Here is a 22,596-nt window from a genome sequence, read left to right on the forward strand (position 1 = left end):
AAAAAGGCAATGGACGCACGGCTCTCACCAACCACTGAGGTCTTCTTCATCCATCTTTATTTCATAGTTTTAGTGCTGTACAAGTGCTGAGCAGTACAAGGCTGCAGCGGTGACATGAAGCTGATGGCACGAGACTGCTGCAGTCTACTACCGGCCTCACAGGAGAATACAAGACTGAACACACGCTGAAGGCTCTGTTTGTAAAAGGCCACTGGGTGACGCTCACATGAACAAAATGCAAGAGAGGCAAGTAGATAGGATAGAGGATGGCAATCCGATAGGTGGGGGATGAATGCAGTGTTCAGTTCTTATATATGAATGGAGTGCAAGGTAAAGTGAACGTGAGTGACGGACATTGACAAGAGCAACAACAGTCATCTCTGGCACTAGCGTGTTCCTCTATGACGGTGACGTAGATAGCCGGGTGATGAGCTTGACCTGCCACCCCATTCATCCATGAGAACAGGACTCTGGTTATTGTGGGGTCCCAGCACTTAGCCCACACCAATCAGATTGCCATCCTCCATGTGGATAGGGTATAACATGCCACAACCCCTTTAAAAGGGAACTTTCTATACATTTAACATACTAAAGAGGCCGAAGTGCAGGGACACAATGTCCGGAGCTCTGGGCTGCCAATTATTCACACCTCTCGTGTGCCATCACTCCCCTTACTGCATGGGAGAGGGAGGTGCGAGGGACATGAATAATTAGCAGCCTGGCACTCCAGACATCCTCGTCCAGGTGCTCAGGTGGTCCCTGAAAGACAAGCACCAGGAAGGGGATGGACAGGAGTGTAGGTGAGTATGTGTAGCTGCTTCTTACTTTTTTGAACTGGTAGATTTCCTTTGAAAGACACCTATCAGCACAAATTAGTGCCCCCATCCAAACACCTACTAAGTCTACACCCCAGCACCCAGCATACACTTTGCTATTCCTATGTGTGATCCTATAGACACTGACCGCTTCCTCCTCTGCAGCTGCACCGCGCCCCCGGGAGATCCACATCCTGGAAAGAGGGGGAACAAGCACAATATTATTACCCCTCACAGGCCTAGAAGCAGGATGGGACAGTCCTCCTCACACCACATACCTTACTCAGCGCCATCTTCAAACGAATCTGAAAGTGACGTCTTCAATAATGTTTTGCCGCCAACGAGTCACGTGGTCTCCTGAGGTGGCGTGACCAGTGACGTCAGAAGGTCTTCTGAGTAACAGGATTTAGCCGCTGACTTTCCCAATATGGCGCCCTGCCCCCGCCATGACGCCACTTCCGCTCCCGACAGACATTGCTTAATACGTCACAGCGCGGGCCGGAAGTAGCAGCTTTTCTCTCCTCAGCGCCTGTTCTCCGGGTTTCTCTCCTCAGCGCCGCGCGGAGCCGCAGTCATGGCCGATGTCCTGGACTTACACGAGGCGGGAGGCGAGGACTTCGCCATGGACGAGGATGGTGACGGTGAGTGATGTTACTGGGGTGCGCGCAGTATATCCGGGCACCGTCACAGCTTTGTCTGTTACACAGCCGGCCCGTCTCTGAGGGTTATTCCTCATCTGTAGCCCATGGGAAGGCCCTGCAGTTGCGGCCGCTATTACACGGGATGACCAGTAATGCCCGGCCGCCTGTATACTGCTGCAGTACCGGACCTGTCCTGCGCTCCGGAGTGGCGCTGTGTGTGGGAGATCTTCTATCTATAATGGCTGCCGGTGACGCTCATCTCCTGTCTCTTCTATCCCATAGAAAGTATCCACAAGCTGAAGGAGAAGGCCAAGAAGAGGAAGGGGAGAGGGTTCGGAGCAGGTAAGTACCGAGGAGTGTGTGCACTCTATTACTCTCTGTTATCAGCCATTACACCCCGGGGAGAGGAGACTGTACAGGGGGGGATACAATCTATTACTCTCTGTTATCAGCCATTACATCCCGGGGAGAGGAGACTGTACAGGGGGGGATACAATCTATTATTCTCTGTTATCAGCCATTACACCCCGGGGAGAGGAGACTGTACAGGGGGGGATACAATCTATTACTCTCTGTTATCAGCCATTACACCCCGGGGAGAGGAGACTGTACAGGGGGGGATACAATCTATTACTCTCTGTTATCAGCCATTACACCCCGGGGAGAGGAGACTGTACAGGGGGGGTACAATCTATTACTCTCTGTTATCAGCCATTACACCCCGGGGAGAGGAGACTGTACAGGGGGGATACAATCTATTACTCTCTGTTATCAGCCATTACATCCTGGGGAGAGGAGACTGTACAGGGGGGATACAATCTATTACTCTCTGTTATCAGCCATTACATCCTGGGGAGAGGAGACTGTACAGGGGGGATACAATCTATTACTCTCTGTTATCAGCCATTACATCCCGGGGGGTGGAGACTGTACAGGGGGGGATACAATCTATTACTCTCTGTTATCAGCCATTACATCCCAGGGAGAGGAGACTGTACAGGGGGGATACAATCTATTACTCTCTGCTATCAGCCATTACATCCCGGGGAGAGGAGACTGTACAGGGGGGGGGATACAATCTATTACTCTCTGTTATCAGCCATTACACCCCGGGGGGGGGGGGGATACAATCTATTACTCTCTGTTATCAGCCATTCCATGCTCTGTATTGTAGATAATCTGGTGATGACTATTGATGTCTTATTTCCTTCCTCAGTAGACGAGGGGTCCCGGGCCCGGATCAGGGAGGACTATGACAGTGTGGAGCAGGATGGGGATGAGCCTGGACCTCAGAGATGTAAGTTGCTCCGTCTTTAAGGGGTGATAAATGATTCCGGATTATCAGAATGGTCCATGTTAAATATTGGGGGTGAATAGATTCAAAATTCCATTTCCATCTTTCTGCAGCGGTCGAGGGTTGGATCCTGTTTATCACTGGAGTCCATGAAGAAGCCACAGAGGAGGACATCCATGATAAATTTGCTGAATTCGGGGAGATCAAGAATGTCCACCTTAATCTAGACCGGAGAACGGGCTACCTCAAGGTAAGAGACCCCGGACCTGGCTGTGCCCCTCATCCCATCCTCTGGGGTCACAGGATAAGACATATGATGTACTAGCCATACAGGTTATGATTATGGATCCCTGGTCCCCAGCAGTATCAGGACTGTGATTTCTCACCTGCAGGGTTATGCTCTGGTGGAGTACGAGACCTACAAAGAAGCCCTGGCCGCTATGGAAGGGTTAAATGGGCAGGACATGATGGGGCAGCCGATCAGCGTGGACTGGTGCTTTGTGCGTGGACCACCAAAGGGAAAGAGACGGTAAGAGCCGATCCCTACATTCTGTTATCTGTGTTTTATAATAGTGGGAACGCCAGAGTACGAATTTTGGTCACTTCCCAACCCCCGCTCCTTCTCATGCTCTACACACACTGCAAGCCCCTATCCCCTCCTCCTCATACTCTATACACACTGCAAGCCCCTCTCCTCCTTCTCGTGCTCTATACACACTGCAAGCCCCTCTCCCCTCCTTCTCATACTCTATACACACTGCAAGCCCCTCTCCTCCTTCTCATACTCTATACACACTGCAAGCCCCTCTCCTCCTCCTCATACTCTATACACACTGCAAGCCCCTCTCCTCCTTCTCGTGCTCTATACACACTGCAAGCCCCTCTCCCCTCCTTCTCGTGCTCTATACACACTGCAAGCCCCTCTCCCCTCCTTCTCGTGCTCTATACACACTGCAAGCCCCTCTCCCCTCCTTCTCGTGCTCTATACACACTGCAAGCCCCTCTCCCCTCCTTCTCATACTCTATACACACTGCAAGCCCCTCTCCTCCTTCTCATACTCTATACACACTGCAAGCCCCTCTCCCCTCCTTCTCGTGCTCTATACACACTGCAAGCCCCTCTCCTCCTTCTCGTGCTCTATACACACTGCAAGCCCCTCTCCTCCTTCCCATACTCTATACACACTGCAAGCCCCTCTCCTCCTTCTCGTGCTCTATACACACTGCAAGCCCCTCTCCTCCTTCTCATACTCTATACACACTGCAAGCCCCTCTCCCCTCCTTCTCGTGCTCTACACACACTGCAAGCCCCTCTCCCCTCCTTCTCGTGCTCTATACACACTGCAAGCCCCTCTCCCCTCCTTCTCGTGCTCTATACACACTGCAAGCCCCTCTCCCCTCCTTCTCGTGCTCTATACACACTGCAAGCCCCTCTCCCCTCCTTCTCATACTCTATACACACTGCAAGCCCCTCTCCCCTCCTTCTCGTGCTCTATACACACTGCAAGCCCCTCTCCCCTCCTTCTCGTGCTCTATACACACTGCAAGCCCCTCTCCTCCTTCTCGTGCTCTATACACACTGCAAGCCCCTCTCCTCCTTCTCATACTCTATACACACTGCAAGCCCCTCTCCTCCTTCTCATACTCTATACACACTGCAAGCCCCTCTCCCCTCCTTCTCGTGCTCTACACACACTGCAAGCCCCTCTCCCCTCCTTCTCGTGCTCTACACACACTGCAAGCCCCTCTCCCCTCCTTCTCGTGCTCTATACACACTGCAAGCCCCTCTCCCCTCCTTCTCGTGCTCTATACACACTGCAAGCCCCTCTCCTCCTTCTCGTGCTCTATACACACTGCAAGCCCCTCTCCTCCTTCTCGTGCTCTATACACACTGCAAGCCCCTCTCCTCCTTCTCGTGCTCTATACACACTGCAAGCCCCTCTCCTCCTTCTCGTGCTCTATACACACTGCAAGCCCCTCTCCTCCTTCTCGTGCTCTATACACACTGCAAGCCCCTCTCCTCCTTCTCGTGCTCTATACACACTGCAAGCCCCTCTCCTCCTTCTCGTGCTCTATACACACTGCAAGCCCCTCTCCTCCTTCTCGTGCTCTATACACACTGCAAGCCCCTCTCCTCCTTCTCGTGCTCTATACACACTGCAAGCCCCTCTCCTCCTTCTCGTGCTCTATACACACTGCAAGCCCCTCTCCCCTCCTTCTCGTGCTCTACACACACTGCAAGCCCCTCTCCCCTCCTTCTCATACTCTATACACACTGCAAGCCCCTCTCCTCCTTCTCGTGCTCTACACACACTGCAAGCCCCTCTCCCCGCCTTTTCGTGCTCTATACACACCCTAAGCTCCTCCTTTGCTTACATCTAAATCTGCAGTTGTGATTCTTGAACACGGCTCACAGTGAGAGCTGTTAGACTTTGTGGCTGTCTTGCGTTGCTGGAGATGCAATGTTTGTTCCTCTGTGATGATTTTTGTGTTGTATTTCAGGAGCGGGCGCAGGAGGAGCCGGAGTCCGGACAGGAGGAGGCGCTAGTCTCTCATCTTTTAGTTTCTATAAGGGTTTTTGTTCTGTGCTGCTCTCTAGTGGTGGGGGGATGGGGTGACAAGATGAGTTCATACCACGGAAGGTCAAGAGAGTGGAGACGTGTGAGGTCTTGTGGGCTGAGTGTTGTCAATAAAGTTTTTTTATGTTACATATTATCTCTGTGTCCTGATTCGTATTGTCCCTGGATTGATGTGTAATCGCTCCCTGATGACATCACGTGGTGCAACGATCTGAGCCAAGATGGCCGCCGGCTATGTAATGCCAACAGTGATCGATGGGTTAACACTGGGGGGTGTTGGTTGCAATATGCAGCAAACACTTACTGGCTATGGAGAAGGCTCAGCCTGTGATAGCCCTTTCCGATCACCCACAGCCGATGATGCACTACTATGCCACGCATCGGTAAGGGGTTAAACCTGAAATGTTTGTTCAGGACTAGACATGGCAGCAGATTTGCATCTCCATATTACAATTCCTTGTACCATACAGTGCGGGGTCACACAGGGTGTGACTGTCTGTAGCTATAGGTGATGTGGAGGCGCTGCTGTCATCCATGGGGGACGTGTAAATGTTATACAATCTCTAGTCCAGTCCTTACTGTAACATGTGCACTGCTCCCCGGCCATATTACATGCACAGGACGGAATCCTTGCTGGGAGCAGTAGTTCCACAAGTAAGGACAATGTGAATGGTGGCTGAATCCATGGTGTGTGCTCTATGCATTCTGGGTAATGATGTGCTCCAGATCTCAGCATATATCTCCTAGTATAATTCTGCGATGTGATGGTAGGTCTCAGACCCAGTGTATCTCCCGCAGTGACGTGCATGTGAATTTCTTGTAGATGCTGTAAGGCTTTCCACCAGATCTGCGGCCCTCTCTAGCAGCCCGGGGATATTTTGCCTCAAAGGGGGTTTCCCACAAACGCAACTTTTTTTCTGGGAGACTTTGATGTTGTCTCCTGTGTAAAAGTGATTGCCCACTTTATACGCTGCTTACCAGGAAAAGCTAGAGGTGGGAGGAAAGGGTAAATTTGTAATATTTAGTTCCTTCCGCAGGTCCCTTCAGTTGCAGGAGGGTGTTTGTCTCATTTTATTTTATCTTTCTTAAGGCCTCATTCACACTAACGCAAGGGGGACGTATATACGGCCGACATACGTCCCCCGGCAATGGGCGCACCGTACCGCTCCGTACCCCATGCGCCATGTATCCCTATGGAGAGGGGAAGTGTCCTGTCTTATAGGAAAAGGATAAAATAAATGTAGAGCAGTGATGGCCAACCAGTGACACACATAGCCATTTTCAGTGACACGCGGTCGCCGGAGAGTTACGTTTCATCCTCGGCTCCTACACGGCCCGGTGCAGTAGCCGGGAGGCTGAGAGATTGTCCAGCACATTGTAATAAATAGATGATGTGGAAAATCCCCATATACTGCCAGACTGTAGTACATGGTAGGATCAATCACACAACCTAGGGTTAAAGTACCCTAGAAGTTAAATAATTTTGTGATAATTATTTATAGTTTAAATAACAAATGTTTGGGTTTTTTTTGTCAAGCTGACACACCACCCGAGTTATGCTCGTTTTTTGGGGGAATTTTGACACACCAAGCTCAAAAGGTTGCCCATCACTGCTGTAGAGTATATAAAGCTTAGAACCTGTGTCCTGAGGCCGGCTATGCCCCCCCCCCTGGGTGAGATGATGGCCCCATACACCTGTACCTGGGCTTCCTTCCATACAGCTTGTGTTCTGGGAGACTGGGCCAGGCTGTAGTCCTGTCTAGAGGTCAGACCCCTGGGATCTAAACAAGAGTCCGTCTGGATTCCAAAAGGAAGTTCTTATAATTATCATGGACACTTGGGGTTGGAGAACACAGGTAGCGGGTCAGTTTTTTTTTTCAAGGGAGTAGTAGTCATTAAACTGAAGATCAACTTTCATCCCTTGCTTACATGGTGACATACACTCACCGGCCACTTTATTAGGTACACCTGTCCAACTGCTCGTTAACACTTAATTTCTAATCAGCCAATCACATGGCGGCAACTCAGTGCATTTAGGCATGTAGACATGGTCAAGACAATCTCCTGCAGTTCTCCCGAGCATCAGTATGGGGAAGAAAGGTGATTTGTGGCCTTTGAACGTGGCATGGTTGTTGGTGCCAGAAGGGCTGGTCTGAGTATTTCAGAAACTGCTGATCTACTGGGATTTTCACGCACAACCATCTCTAGGGTTTACAGAGAATGGTCCGAAAAAGAAAAAACATCCAGTGAGCGGCAGTTCTGTGGGCGGAAATGCCTTGTTGATGCCAGAGGTCAGAGGAGAATGGGCAGACTGGTTCGAGCTGATAGAAAGGCAACAGTGACTCAAATCGCCACCCGTTACAACCAAGGTAGGCAGAAGAGCATCTCTGAACGCACAGTACGTCTAACTCTGAGGCAGATGGGCTACAGCAGCAGAAGACCACACCGGGTGCCACTCCTTTCAGCTAAGAACAGGAAACTGAGGCTACAATTTGCACAAGCTCATCGAAATTGGACAGTAGAAGATTGGAAAAACGTTGCCTGGTCTGATGAGTCTCGATTTCTGCTGCGACATTCGGATGGTAGGGTCAGAATTTGGCGTCAACAACATGAAAGCATGGATCCATCCTGCCTTGTATCAGCGGTTCAGGCTGGTGGTGGTGGTGTCATGGATCCATCCTGCCTTGTATCAGCGGGTCAGGCTGGTGGTGGTGGTGGTGTCATGGATCCATCCTGCCTTGTATCAGCGGCTCAGGCTGGTGGTGGTGTCATGGATCCATCCTGCCTTGTATCAGCGGCTCAGGCTGGTGGTGGTGGTGTCATGGATCCATCCTGCCTTGTATCAGCGGCTCAGGCTGGTGGTGGTGGTGTCATGGATCCATCCTGCCTTGTATCAGCGGGTCAGGCTGGTGGTGGTGGTGTCATGGATCCATCCTGCCTTGTATCAGCGGCTCAGGCTGGTGGTGGTGTCATGGATCCATCCTGCCTTGTATCAGCGGGTCAGGCTGGTGGTGGTGGTGTCATGGATCCATCCTGCCTTGTATCAGCGGGTCAGGCTGGTGGTGGTGGTGTCATGGATCCATCCTGCCTTGTATCAGCGGCTCAGGCTGGTGGTGGTGGTGTCATGGATCCATCCTGCCTTGTATCAGCGGGTCAGGCTGGTGGTGGTGGTGTCATGGATCCATCCTGCCTTGTATCAGCGGCTCAGGCTGGTGGTGGTGTCATGGATCCATCCTGCCTTGTATCAGCGGGTCAGGCTGGTGGTGGTGGTGTCATGGATCCATCCTGCCTTGTATCAGCGGGTCAGGCTGATGGTGGTGGTGTCATGGACCCATCCTGCCTTGTATCAGCGGCTCAGGCTGGTGGTGGTGGTGTCATGGATCCATCCTGCCTTGTATCAGCGGGTCAGGCTGGTGGTGGTGGTGTCATGGATCCATCCTGCCTTGTATCAGCGGCTCAGGCTGGTGGTGGGGGTGTCATGGATCCATCCTGCCTTGTATCAGCGGCTCAGGCTGGTGGTGGTGATGTCATGGATCCATCCTGCCTTGTATCAGCGGGTCAGGCTGGTGGTGGTGGTGTCATGGATCCCTCCTGCCTTGTATCAGCGGCTCAGGCTGGTGGTGGTGTCATGGATCCATCCTGCCTTGTATCAGCGGGTCAGGCTGGTGGTGGTGTCATGGATCCATCCTGCCTTGTATCAGCGGCTCAGGCTGGTGGTGCTGGTGTCATGGATCCCTCCTGCCTTGTATCAGCGGCTCAGGCTGGTGGTGGTGTCATGGATCCATCCTGCCTTGTATCAGCGGCTCAGGCTGGTGGTGCTGGTGTCATGGATCCATCCTGCCTTGTATCAGCGGGTCAGGCTGGTGGTGGTGGTGTCATGGATCCATCCTGCCTTGTATCAGCGGCTCAGGCTGGTGGTGGTGGTGTCATGGATCCATCCTGCCTTGTATCAGCGGGTCAGGCTGGTGGTGGTGGTGTCATGGATCCCTCCTGCCTTGTATCAGCGGCTCAGGCTGGTGGTGGTGGTGTCATGGATCCATCCTGCCTTGTATCAGCGGGTCAGGCTGGTGGTGGTGGGTCAGGCTGCTGGTGGTGGTGTCATGGATCCATCCTGCCTTGTATCAGCGGCTCAGGCTGGTGGTGGTGTCATGGATCCATCCTGCCTTGTATCAGCGGGTCAGGCTGGTGGTGCTGGTGTCATGGATCCATCCTGCCTTGTATCAGCGGGTCAGGCTGGTGGTGGTGGTGTCATGGATCCATCCTGCCTTGTATCAGCGGGTCAGGCTGGTGGTGGTGGTGTCATGGATCCATCCTGCCTTGTATCAGCGGGTCAGGCTGGTGGTGGTGGTGTCATGGTGTCTTTGGGCCCCTTGGTACAACGCCACAGCCTACCTGAGTATTGTTGCTGACCATGTCCATCCCTTTATGAGCACAATGTACCCTGTAACATCTGATGGCTACTTTCAGCAGGATAATGCGCCATGTCATAAAGCTGGAATCATCTCAGACTGGTTTCTTGAACATGACAATGAGGTCACTGGACACAAATGGCCTCCACAGTCACCAGATCTCAATCCAATAGAGCATCTTTGGGATGTGGTGGAACGGGAGATTCGCATCATGGATGTGCAGCCGACAAATCTGCGGCAACTGTGTGATGCCATCATGTCACTATGGACCAAAATCTCTGAGGAGCTTCCAGCACCTTTTGAATCTATGCCACGAAGAATTGAGGCAGTTCTGAAGGCAAAAGGGGGTCCAACCTGTTACTAGCATGGTGGACCTAATAAAGTGGCCGGTGAGTGTAGAGCCTTCCAAAGAGCCGCTAGTATGTAACCTACAGACTCTATTTCCAAATCTATAGCTCCGTTTAGCCTTCTAAATCCAGTAGGGATACAAATAAGAACATTCACATTTTTCTCTGAGATCTTCTTAAGAAACAGTAAGGAAAGGGGGTAAAATCTTCTTCCTCATTGACTGAAAGTTGACATCATCCATGGATAATTGGGTTCATCATAGCCGCCTGCATCTTGTGTCCCACAGTAAGATGTTCTTAGACGGATACTGTGAGGGCAAGTTCTTCTTCATCCTCCCTGGAGCCTCTACAGGATGGTTCTGATAATCAGCTTTTTCTGGTTGCAGTTGCTTTAATCAGGAGGAACCTTGAAAAAAAAACTTGGCACTCCTGTGATACTTGATTTGCATATTTTATTATAGTGAATCGGCAATCCAAAATTAATGCAACGTTTCGGTCTTATAACATCAGAGCTTCTTCAGGCACGGATTGCTGGGCTTGGGTGGTGTGAATAGCGGTCTATGACCGTTGTGGCGCTTGGGGAGCTGTGGAGCGTGGGAGACCCCGCTGTAGGTTGGCTGCGCAGCATACGTGTTCATGTGCATGTGGCCTTAGGTTGTTGTTGGCTGTTGTTGCCCTAGTCTACCTTTTGATTGTTGCTTCTGCTGATGCCCCAGCCTGGTCAGTCCAATCTGCGTTTGCCTTGCATCGGCGAGGGTGTTGCAAAATGAAACATCAAAAATTCTGGGGCAGAGGAGTGGTTGCGAATACGTCCCACCATGTAGCTTGCAGCCTGTGTAGGGTCTAGTCAGCCCCACAGCATGACACTACATCACACTACATAGTCCTTATAGGACACAGGGGAACATTGCAGTGGTAGATCCTGCCTGGTAAGGCAGGAGTTAATTGCTTTATGTGATGTAAGATGTGTCATCCAATCACATGTATTATCCTAATGTATTGTAAGATGAGATGTAATTGGAGGAGTAGCCAGCACCTGACCAGTGGGAGTAACAAAACCCCTGGCCAGGAATGTTCTAGAGCTCAGTTCCAGTCAGACCAGAGGGTCTGCAGGACACTTGTAGAGAGCAGTCAGACCTAGGAGTCTGCAGAAGCAGACTGGAGTTACTCCAGTACAGACTCTGTACAGCTAGCATACCAGACCAGAGCAGGAAGAGCCTAGCCCCTGCCTGAAGAGTGGAACTAACAGCTAGTATAGTGAGGAAAGGGGTATCATCCTACCTTCAAGGGTGATACCTGAAGCACTCCAGGACAAGCTGAAGCTTCCTATTAGGACACCGCTACCTCCCAGCCTGCCCTCTGCATCCAGGCTGGCGCTCTACATCCTGTGGCTCCCTCCAACTGCATCTCAGCATCTACCATTCTGTTAAAGGCACGTTACTGCGGTTCCTGTCGGTTCCAATAAAGAACTGTAAGTGTTTTTGTTCAACCTCTGCCTCCGTCTGGTCCCTGCTACTACGGCTGTCATCACAGGCACCCTGTCCACCACACAGAGACTTACACTCTAGACACCAAAGGGTTACCCCAGGGAGAACCGCTATAGCAGCCTCTCCCTCATCATTTCTTGCCAACACCACCCTGCTGGAGAGCTGCCAGGCTGTAGGACAGCCCTCCGGTTCCCCATACCAAGCACCGTGACACTAGCATGCCTAGGCCGCAACCACCAGCCACTCAGGTACTGCGGGTCCAGGCTGTCTCCAGGCCCCAAGAAAAGGCTAGGCCCCGGTGGGGGATGTTGCAATTTTATTATAGATTGATTAATAATTGGGTTTTGTTATTTAGGCTAAAATAACAAAAACATCATTCGGAGCCGGTAATCTGCCCCCTGCTCTTGAGTTGAAAATAGGTCCTTAAAACTACTTGAAAATTTGGAAAACCTCTCAGAGGAGCCAACAAGTCCCAAACTTCAAAGTATTAATAGTATCCTTAATATTCTCCAAGCAGGGTTAGCTATGGGTTTTAAGGTTCACATCGCAGCCGTGAATGTCTGCTTAGATCTTAAAGGGATGATTTATAAAATTCTGGAGCCGGGCTGTGGAGGGATTATTTAAAAAAAAAAAAACTTGTACTCTCCTCCTCCGCCACTCCCGGTGTCTCGCGCTGCAGTCTCGCCGGTGTTTGCGCCCGTTTGTTTAAAGGGGCGTGGACGCCGGATGAAGTCCGCTTCCAGCCGATGTCCCGTGTCACTCCCACCCATCCCTATTCCCAGCACCATATCCAGTGTGGCCCACCAGAAGCTGACCGTGCCCCTGTACAGAAACGGGGGGGCCCGGGAGCAACGGAGGAGGTGAGTACAGGTTAATTCGGAGGGTGGGGATAGTCCGGGCCGTCTCTTGTGGAGCCCATTTACCTTTGTGTTTTTGAGGACCACATTGTATTTAAACTTGAGCTTCCTGCCAAAAGTCGTTTCCCAATCCCACTGTCCACAGCAGGTTTGTCTCCCTCCCTTCTGTCCCTTTACTGAGGAGGAAGAAGAGTTTCACCCCTTAGATGTGTTCTGCTATATTTACAAAGATCTGCAGATTTCGGGACTTCTGACAATCTTTTCGGGGCTCCAAGAAAGGAAAAGCAGCCTGTAAAGGGACTGAAATAAGGAAGTGTGTACCAGGGTTGCGCTGGGGGGTGTCCTCACACTGCTGTGTAATAAGACCTTTGTGTGTTAGTAGCAGCAGGACTGTGATGTATAGATCTATATTCCAGAAGCGAACTAGGGGCGAGTGCCCACACTGCTGTGCTCTGTGCAGCTCTCTCCTGGGAGCATGCTGGACTTTGTGTATGTTGGTAGCAGTAGGACTGTGATGTATATCCTCACACTGCTGTGCTCTGTGCAGCTCTCTCCTGGGAGCATGCTGGACTTTGTGTATGTTGGTAGCAGTAGGACTGTGATGTATATCCTCACACTGCTGTGCTCTCTGCACTGAATGGTCCCACAGCTACAGTGAGCTTCTTGTTAAATTGTATGGCAAATCGTGCCGATTCTGAAGAAACTAAATGAGTGGCGTAACAATCGCGGTCGCAACCGGGCCCGTTGTCTTTGCTTTTCCAGGCACCCACCCAAACTCTGGCCGCCCACCCCTCCCTCTGTGTCTATACTTACCTGAACGCTGACTTGCCCAAACTCCGCCCACCCACCTAAACTCCACCCACCCCGCCCGAACGAACTCCGGTCGACAGAACTCCAGGCACCACCACCCCCCCGCTCCCCGCCCAAACTCCAACTCCACCCAACCAACCATTGCAAACTTCGGCTGCTCGATCCACCCAAACTCCGCCTGCAGCCCCGGGCACACCCAAACTCCGGATGCCCCCCCGAACTTCGTGCACCATGGGGCCCAGCCTCTCCTAGTTATGCCACTGAACTCATTGCAGGGAGCACAGCAGGGTGAGGACATGTACCTGAGTACGATTGTTAACTCTAACTACACCAAAGACCTATATAACCAGAAAAGGGGAGGAGCCTTATGTTGCAAATAATCCAATGACAGCTCAAACATCATTAAAGCTATTTTTAATGGCTCCACAGTGATCAGTCTGTGACCTGGGTAAAACCTGCATTCACCGCGGGTGACATCATTCTTCAGCAGTGACATCACTGAGCAGTGGTAGTCAGTGCCCCGCCCACTGTCCTTGATGGTGATTTCTCCCCCCCTTCCCCCATCTTGCTGTGTGACCATAGGGGGCGCTGTGGTTGCCCCGGAGGTCACATGAAGCTCTCGGCCACCTCCCTTTTGCAGTGCTGGCACTTCCCCGGGTGCAGCCCCACGCCCGTCACCTCCAGGTCAAACTTACAGGACCCCCCTGCTGACCTCTTCAGGGGGACTGCAGCAGTGGAGATGCGGAAGGAGCCTGTCCCCACAGACGTCGTGTCACTGTCCTGAGCCGTGCACCGGCAAACCCTCCGGATCTCCCTGCGGAAGTGAATGGTGAAGAGGCCGTAGATGATCGGGTCCAGGCAGGCGCTGAACAGTCCGAAGAGGAAGAGGATGTGACTGAGCGATGCCGGTACCTGCCTACTGCTCAGCATCTCCGGGGAGAACCAGTACCACAGACCCAGGAGGTAGTAGGGAGTCCAGCACACCACGAACGTCACCACAATCACCAGAGACATCTTAAATGTTCTCATCCGAGCCCGAGGGATGTTATTATAGGAGCGACGGAGGTGAACTTCACTGGAAGAGGCTGGAAAATAATACCGCACAATACTGTCATTATACACAAGTTATATTCCTGTACCTAGTATTATAGTAGTTATATTCTTGTACATAGGGAGCGGTATTATGATAGTTATATTCTTGTACATAGGGGGCAGTATTATAATAGTTATATTCTTGTACATAGGGAGCGGTATTATAATAGTTATATTCTTGTACATAAGGGGCAGTATTATAGTAGTTATATTCTTGTACATAGGGGGCAGTATTATAGTAGATATATTCCTGTACATAGGGGGCAGTATTATAGTAGTTATATTCTTGTACATAGGGGACAGTATTATAGTAGTTATATTCTTGTACATAGGGGGCAGTATTATAGTAGTTATATTCCTGTATACAGGGGGCAGTATTATAGTAGTTATATTCTTGTACATAGGGGGCAGTATTATAGTAGTTATATTCCTGTACATAGGGGGCAGTATTATAGTAGTTATATTCTTGTACATAGGGAGCGGTATTATAATAGTTATATTCTTGTACATAGGGAGCGGTATTATAATAGTTATATTCTTGTACATAGGGGGCAGTATTATAGTAGTTATATTCTTGTACATAGGGGGCAGTATTATAGTAGTTATATTCTTGTACATAGGGGGCAGTATTATAGTAGTTATATTCTTGTACATAGGGGGCAGTATTATAGTAGTTATATTCTTGTACATAGGGGGCAGTATTATAGTAGTTATATTCTTGTACATAGGGGGCAGTATTATAGTAGTTATATTCTTGTACATAGGGGGCAGTATTATAGTAGTTATATTCCTGTACATAGGGGGCAGTATTATAGTAGTTATATTCCTGTACATAGGGGGCAGTATTATAGTAGTTATATTCCTGTACATAGGAGGCAGTATTATAGTAGTTATATTCTTGTACATAAGGGGCAGTATTATAGTAGTTATATTCTTGTACATAGGGGGCAGTATTATAGTAGTTATATTCTTGTACATAGGGGACAGTATTATAGTAGTTAAATTCTTGTACATAGGGGGCAGTATTATAGTAGTTATATTCTTGTACATAGGGAGCGGTATTATAGTAGTTATATTCTTGTACATAGAGGGCAGTATTATAGTAGTTATATTCTTGTACATAGGGGCAGTATTATAGTAGGTATATTCCTGTACATAAGGGGAAGTATTATAGTAGTTATATTCCTGTACATAGGGGGCAGTATTATAGTAGTTATATTCTTGTACATAGGGGGCAGTATTATAGTAGTTATATTCCTGTACATAGGGGGCAGTATTATAGTAGTTATATTCTTGTACATAGGGGGCAGTATTATAGTAGTTATATTCCTGTACATAGGGGGCAGTATTATAGTAGTTATATTCTTGTACATAGGGGGCAGTATTATAGTAGTTATATTCCTGTACATAGGGGGCAGTATTATAGTAGTTATATTCTTGTACATAGGGGGCAGTATTATAGTAGTTATATTCTTGTACATAGGGGGCAGTATTATAGTAGTAATATTCTTGTACATAGGGGAGCAGTATTATAGTAGTTATATTCTTGTACATAGGGGCAGTATTATAGTAGTTATATTCCTGTACATAGGGGTCAGTATTATAGTAGTTATATTCTTGTACATAGGGGGCAGTATTATAGTAGTTATTATATTCCTGTACATAGGGGGCAGTATTATAGTTGTTGGATTCGTGTATGTAAGGGGGTTTGAGGATATTTTGGTCTTTCTCCATCACTCACCACATGACTTCTTCATCTTCCTGGAGATCTCGATGAGGATCTGTGTGTAGCAGAAGATCATGATGAGCAGGGGCAGTAAGAAGAGGCAGCAGAAGGTGAACATGTTGTAGAGGGTCTCCTGCCAGTGCTCTTGGAAACTTCCTAATGTGGCGCACTGGATAAAGTGCACTGGATGTGTCCTGCTGACCGTGTGGAACACAAAGAGCTGAGAAGAGAAGGAAAGAAGTTGAACATCCTCACACTGGGGTCATCCTATGGACTTCTAAGAACACGGGGAGCTTACCTGTGGGGTAGCGAGTAGAAGGCTGAGTGTCCAGGCCACTGATAACATGGTCTTGTTGTTCTTCTTGGCATCTCCTATTCCTAGAGGGTTGATGATGGCAGCACGTCGATCCAGGCTGATGACCACAGTGATGAAGGCAGAAGAGTACATGGCCACCAGCTTGAGGAACATGAGGATCCGGCAGGCCACGTCACCAGCGTACCACTGGATGGTAATGTTCCACACCGCATCCAGAGGCATCACCACAAACGTAATGAGGAGGTCTGCACCCACCAAGTTCATGATAAGGATGCGGATGTGGGACTTCTTCCTGTACTTGTGGGACATGGTCCACAATGTGGCCACGTTGAAGCAAGCGGAGGACACAAACAGGACACACGTGATGGCTACTCGCACTTTCGCGGCCATGGAGAACGTGGGCAGAACAAAATGGTCTTCATTGAGGAACGTTATATTAGGACCATCTGGATTACTAAGGCCATTGATGTGTATACAGCTGAAGTTCAGCCCCCACAGACATAGACCTGGAGGGGCCACAGATTCCTCTTCCAAACCTTCATTACTGAGGTTCATCATGGATCATGTGAGGAACCTGACCGTCCAACCCAGAAGAAGAGACACCATTATAAATCCTGTAGACCTCAGGTCATATCACCATCACCAACCATAACCTCCATGGAAAGATGTTACACGATCCACATCTACTTCAATCCAACCACGAGAGACACGCCATCATATCTATAGGTAATCACATCTCACAGCTTCATATCCTACACAGGGTCTTCACTACCATCAGGTCCAAGATTATAGAAGAGAAGTTGTCTCCGGTGTGTAGATGTTGATATACTTAGAAATGTTATAACATCACATGACCCTGAGAACAAGACGGCAAGGACCAAAGAAACCCTGGAAGACACAAAGGTAGAGAGTAACTGCTATAATATCACCCCCTGTGTACAAGAATATAACTACTATAATACTGCCCCCTATGTACAAGAATATAACTGCGATAATACTGCCCCCTATGTACAAGAATATAACTAATATAATACTGCCCCCTATGTACAGGAATATAACTACTATAATACTGCTCCCCTATGTACAAGTATATAACTACTATAATACTGCCCCCTATGTACAAGAATATAACTACTATAATACTGCACCCTATGTACAGGAATATAACTACTATAATACTGCCCCTATGTACAATAATATAACTACTATAATACTGCCCCTATGTACAAGAATATAACTACTATAATACTGCCCCCTATGTACAGGAATATAACTACTATAATACTGCCCCCTATGTACAAGAATATAACTACTATAATACTGCCCTCTATGTACAGGAATATAACTACTATAATACTGCCCCCTATGTACAAGAATATAACTACTATAATACTGCCCCCTATGTACAGGAAAATAACTACTATAATACTGCCCCCTATGTACAGGAATATAACTACTATAATACTGCCCCCTATGAACAAGAATATAACTACTATAATACTGCCCCCTATGTACAGGAATATAACTACTATAATACTGCCCCCTATGTACAGGAATATAACTACTATAATACTGCCCCCTATGTACAGGAATATAACTACTATAATACTGCCTCCTATGTACAGGAATATAACTACTATAATACTGCCCCCTATGTACAGGAATATAACTACTATAATACTGCCCCCTATGTACAAGAATATAACTACTATAATACTGCCCCCTATGTACAAGAATATAACTACTATAATACTGCCCCCTATGTACAAGAATATAACTACTATAATACTGCCCCCTATGTACAGGAATATAACTACTATAATACTGCCCCCTATGAACAAGAATATAACTACTATAATACTGCCCCCTATGTACAGGAATATAACTACTATAATACTGCCCCCTATGTACAAGAATGTAACTACTATAATACTGCCCCCTATGTACAAGAATATAACTACTATAATACTGCCCCCTATGTACAAGAATATAACTACTATAATACTGCCCCCTATGTACAAGAATATAACTACTATAATACTGCCCCCTATGTACAAGAATGTTACTACTATAATACTGCCCCCTATGTACAAGAATATAACTACTATAATACTGCCCCCTATGTACAAGATTATAACTACTATAATACTGCCCCCTATGTACAAGAATATAACTACTATAATACTGCCCCCTATGTACAAGAATATAACTGCTATAATACTGCCCCCTATGTACAAGAATATAACTACTATAATACTGCCCCCTATGTACAAGAATATAACTACTATAATACTGCCCCCTATGTACAAGAATATAACTGCTATAATACTGCCCCCTATGTACAAGAATATAACTACTATAATACTGCCCCCTATGTACAAGAATATAACTAATATAATACTGCCCCCTATGTACAGGAATATAACTACTATAATACTGCTCCCCTATGTACAAGTATATAACTACTATAATACTGCCCCCTATGTACAAGAATATAACTACTATAATACTGCCCTCTATGTACAGGAATATAACTACTATAATACTGCCCCCTATGTACAAGAATATAACTACTATAATACTGCCCCCTATGTACAGGAATATAACTACTATAATACTGCCCCCTATGTACAGGAATATAACTACTATAATACTGCCCCCTATGTACAGGAATATAACTACTATAATACTGCCCCCTATGAACAAGAATATAACTACTATAATACTGCCCCCTATGTACAGGAATATAACTACTATAATACTGCCCCCTATGTACAAGAATGTAACTACTATAATACTGCCCCCTATGTACAAGAATATAACTACTATAATACTGCCCCCTATGTACAAGAATATAACTACTATAATACTGCCCCCTATGTACAAGAATATAACTACTATAATACTACCCCCTATGTACAAGAATATAACTACTATAATACTGCCCCCTATGTACAAGAATGTTACTACTATAATACTGCCCCCTATGTACAAGAATATAACTACTATAATACTGCCCCCTATGTACAAGATTATAACTACTATAATACTGCTCCCTATGTACAGGAATATAACTACTATAATACTGCCCCTATGTACAGGAATATAACTAGTATAATACTGCCCCCTATGTACAAGAATATAACTAGTATAATACTGCCCCCTATGTACAGGAATATAACTACTATAATACTGACCCTATGTACAAGAATTTAACTACAATAATACTGACCCCCATGTACAGGGATATAACTACCATAATACTGCCCCCTATGTACAAGAATATAACTACTATAATACTGCCCCCTATGTACAGGAATATAACTACTATAATACTGCCCCCTATGTACAGGAATATAACTACTATAATACTGCCCCCTATGTACAAGAATATAACTACTATAATACTGCCCCTATGTACAAGAATATAACTACTATAATACTGCCCCTATGTACAAGAATATAACTACTATAATACTGCCCCCTATGTACAGGAATATAACTACTATAATACTGCCCCCTATGTACAAGAATATAACTACTATAATACTGCCCCCTATATACAAGAATATAACTACTATAATATTGCCCCCTATGTACAGGAATATAACTACTATAATACTGCCCCCCATGTACAGGAATATAACTACTATAATACTACCCCCTATGTACAAGAATATAACTACTATAATACTGCCCCCTATGTACAGGAATATAACTACTATAATACTGCCCCCTATGTACAGGAATATAACTAATATAATACTGCCCCCTATGTACAAGAATATAACTACTATAATACTGCCCCCTATGTACAAGAATATAACTACTATAATACTACCCCCTATGTACAAGAATATAACTACTATAATACTGCCCCCTATGTACAGGAATATAACTACTATAATACTGCCCCCTATGTACAGGAATATAACTAATATAATACTGCCCCCTATGTACAAGAATATAACTACTATAATACTGCCCCCTATGTACAGGAATATAACTACTATAATACTGCCCCCTATGTACAAGAATATAACTACTATAATACTGCCCCCTATGTACAGGAATATAACTACTATAATACTGCCCCCTATGTACAGGAATATAACTACTATAATACTGCCCCCTATGTACAGGAATAGAACTAGAACAAGAATACATCAGATATAATACCGCCCCTGCTATATCACAAGGTGTTGGTTATTAATATCTTGTCCTGTGACATTTCGTGTATTTTCCCGGTTTTGTGGAGTCGGGATGTGATGATTTATTCATACGGTATTATATTGTGCAGGGGGAGGGGCGGCTTCTGTTCTTTTCCAGGACCTCAGCGGTTGGTAACATATAATACCGCTCTGCTCCATCCTGCATTATGCTGCAGCTCACCTTCTGGATACGTGAAATGTGAGACAATTACGTGGGATGGGGGGCACTGAATACACTGCAGTCATCTACAATCTTACCACACTTAAAGGGGCGGTACCAGGAGGACTGATCCATGACTGCTGTGATATCTGAACCAGCGCCGCACTTGTACGGAGGTTGTACTGGATAGTGAACCTCACCCTCATGAACGTCATATGTAGCAATCGCTGTCACCTATAACACTCTCCTTGCAGCCAGTGTCCGGTATGGTCTCTGGAGAGATGTGTGATCAGACCTATGTGTATTAGTAGCAGCAGGACTGTTAAATATGGATTGATGTACTAGGATTGTACAGGGGATGTGTCCTCACACTGCTGTGTTCTGTGCAGCCAGTATTATGTAGTGTCTCTGGAGAGATATGTGATCAGACCTATGTGTATTAGTAGCAGCAGGACTGTTAAATATGGATTGATGTACTAGGATTGTACAGGGGGTGTGTCCTCACACTGCTGTGTTCTGTGCAGCCAGTATTATGTAGTGTCTCTGGAGAGATGTGTGATCAGACCTATGTGTATTAGTAGCAGCAGGACTGTTAAATATGGATTGATGTACTAGGATTGTACAGGGGATGTGTCCTCACACTGCTGTGTTCTGTGCAGCCAGTATTATGTAGTGTCTCTGGAGAGATGTGTGATCAGACCTATGTGTATTAGTAGCAGCAGGACTGTTAAATATGGATTGATGTACTAGGATTGTACAGGGGGTGTGTCCCCACACTGCTGTGTTCTGTGCAGCCAGTGTTATGTAGTGTCTATAGAGAGATGTGTGATGAAGCAGTGAGGTGGTGTCGTTACACTGCTATGATCTGTGCTGTCTGCATTTAGCTGCTCTATATTACTGGAATATAAACCTATGTGTCACAGTCCTGCTTACTCTCATCTCATCGAGAATGCCATACACTGGCTGCACAGAACACAGCAGTGTGAGGACACACCCCCAGTACGATCCTGGAATAGAAATCCATATATCACAGTCCTGCTGCTACTTACAACATACACAAAGGTCTGACCACACATCTCTCCAGGGACAATACATAACACTGGCTGCAGAGAGCACAGAGCGCAGCAGTGTGAGGACATGCCTTCCTCTAGTACGAGCCTATAATAGACTGAATGCATATATCACAATTCTGCTGCTGCTAACAACATACAATAAAATCCAATCACACACCACTCCAGAGAGCACAGCAGTGTGAGGACACACCCCTGTACAATCCTTGTATATAAATCCATACATCACAGTCCTGCTGCTACTAACAAGATACATAGTGACATGATTACACATCTCTCCAGGGACAATCCATAACACTGGCTGCAGAGAGCACAGAGCACAGCAGTGTGAGGTCTGATTACACATCTCTCCAGGGACAATACATAACACTGGCTGTAGAGAGCACAGAGCACAGCAGTGTGAGGTCTGATTACACATCTCTCCAGGGACAATACATAACACTGGCTGCAGAGAGCACAGAGCACATCAGTGTGAGGTCTGATTACACATCTCTCCAGGGACAATACATAACACTGGCTGCAGAGAACACAGAGCACAGCAGTGTGAGGTCTGATTACATATCTCTCCAGGGACAATACATAACACTGGCTGCAGAGAGCACAGAGCACAGCAGTGTGAGGTCTGATTACACATCTCTCCAGGGACAATACATAACACTGGCTGCAGAGAGCACAGAGCACAGCAGTGTGACGTCTGATTACACATCTCTCCAGGGACAATACATAACACTGGCTGCAGAGAGCACAGAGCACAGCAGTGTGACGTCTGATTACACATCCCT

The 22,596-nt window shown here is 47.2% G+C and overlaps 2 protein-coding genes across 5 annotated transcripts in view; one reads left to right on the forward strand and one right to left on the reverse strand.

The window, feature by feature from the left end:
- Positions 1–1,238: 1,238 nt before the first annotated feature.
- On the forward strand, positions 1,239–5,458 carry RBM8A (RNA binding motif protein 8A). Of its 2 annotated transcripts, none has more exons than XM_072114563.1 (6): positions 1,239–1,456; positions 1,739–1,798; positions 2,676–2,753; positions 2,864–3,000; positions 3,143–3,279; positions 5,253–5,458. In XM_072114563.1, the coding sequence occupies exons 1-6, from the start codon at positions 1,390–1,392 to the stop codon at positions 5,296–5,298; spliced, it is 525 nt and encodes a 174-aa protein (XP_071970664.1). In that variant the 5' UTR covers positions 1,239–1,389; the 3' UTR covers positions 5,299–5,458. The 2 variants fall into 2 exon arrangements, with proteins under 2 accessions (XP_071970664.1, XP_071970663.1); XM_072114562.1 differs by having other exon boundaries at positions 1,242–1,456; positions 2,673–2,753.
- Positions 5,459–13,636: 8,178 nt separating this feature from the next.
- Positions 13,637–22,596, reverse strand: part of LOC140069178 (gonadotropin-releasing hormone II receptor-like) — a 53,223-nt gene continuing 44,263 nt past the window's right edge. For all 3 annotated transcript variants that reach the window (XM_072114567.1, XM_072114566.1, XM_072114565.1), the window contains exons 2-4: positions 16,356–17,261; positions 16,073–16,277; positions 13,637–14,324 (exon numbers count right to left, since the gene is read on the reverse strand). In XM_072114567.1, coding sequence (XP_071970668.1) covers positions 13,846–14,324; positions 16,073–16,277; positions 16,356–16,931 — 1,260 coding nt within the window. In that variant the 5' untranslated portion in view covers positions 16,932–17,261 and the 3' untranslated portion in view covers positions 13,637–13,845. The remainder of the gene's footprint in view (positions 14,325–16,072; positions 16,278–16,355; positions 17,262–22,596) is intronic.

Source organism: Engystomops pustulosus, chromosome 7 (assembly GCF_040894005.1).
Source record: "Engystomops pustulosus chromosome 7, aEngPut4.maternal, whole genome shotgun sequence".
Lineage (NCBI taxonomy): Eukaryota > Metazoa > Chordata > Amphibia > Anura > Leptodactylidae > Engystomops > Engystomops pustulosus.

Bases quoted from the DNA above. Each gene is read 5' to 3' on its own strand.
- RBM8A (XM_072114562.1), top strand. From the start codon at position 1,390: ATGGCCGATGTCCTGGACTTACACGAGGCGGGAGGCGAGGACTTCGCC. The intron at 3,001-3,142 runs GTAAGAGACCCC...TCTCACCTGCAG, and splicing joins GGAGAACGGGCTACCTCAAG to GGTTATGCTCTGGTGGAGTA. The intron at 3,280-5,252 runs GTAAGAGCCGAT...GTTGTATTTCAG, and splicing joins CCACCAAAGGGAAAGAGACG to GAGCGGGCGCAGGAGGAGCC.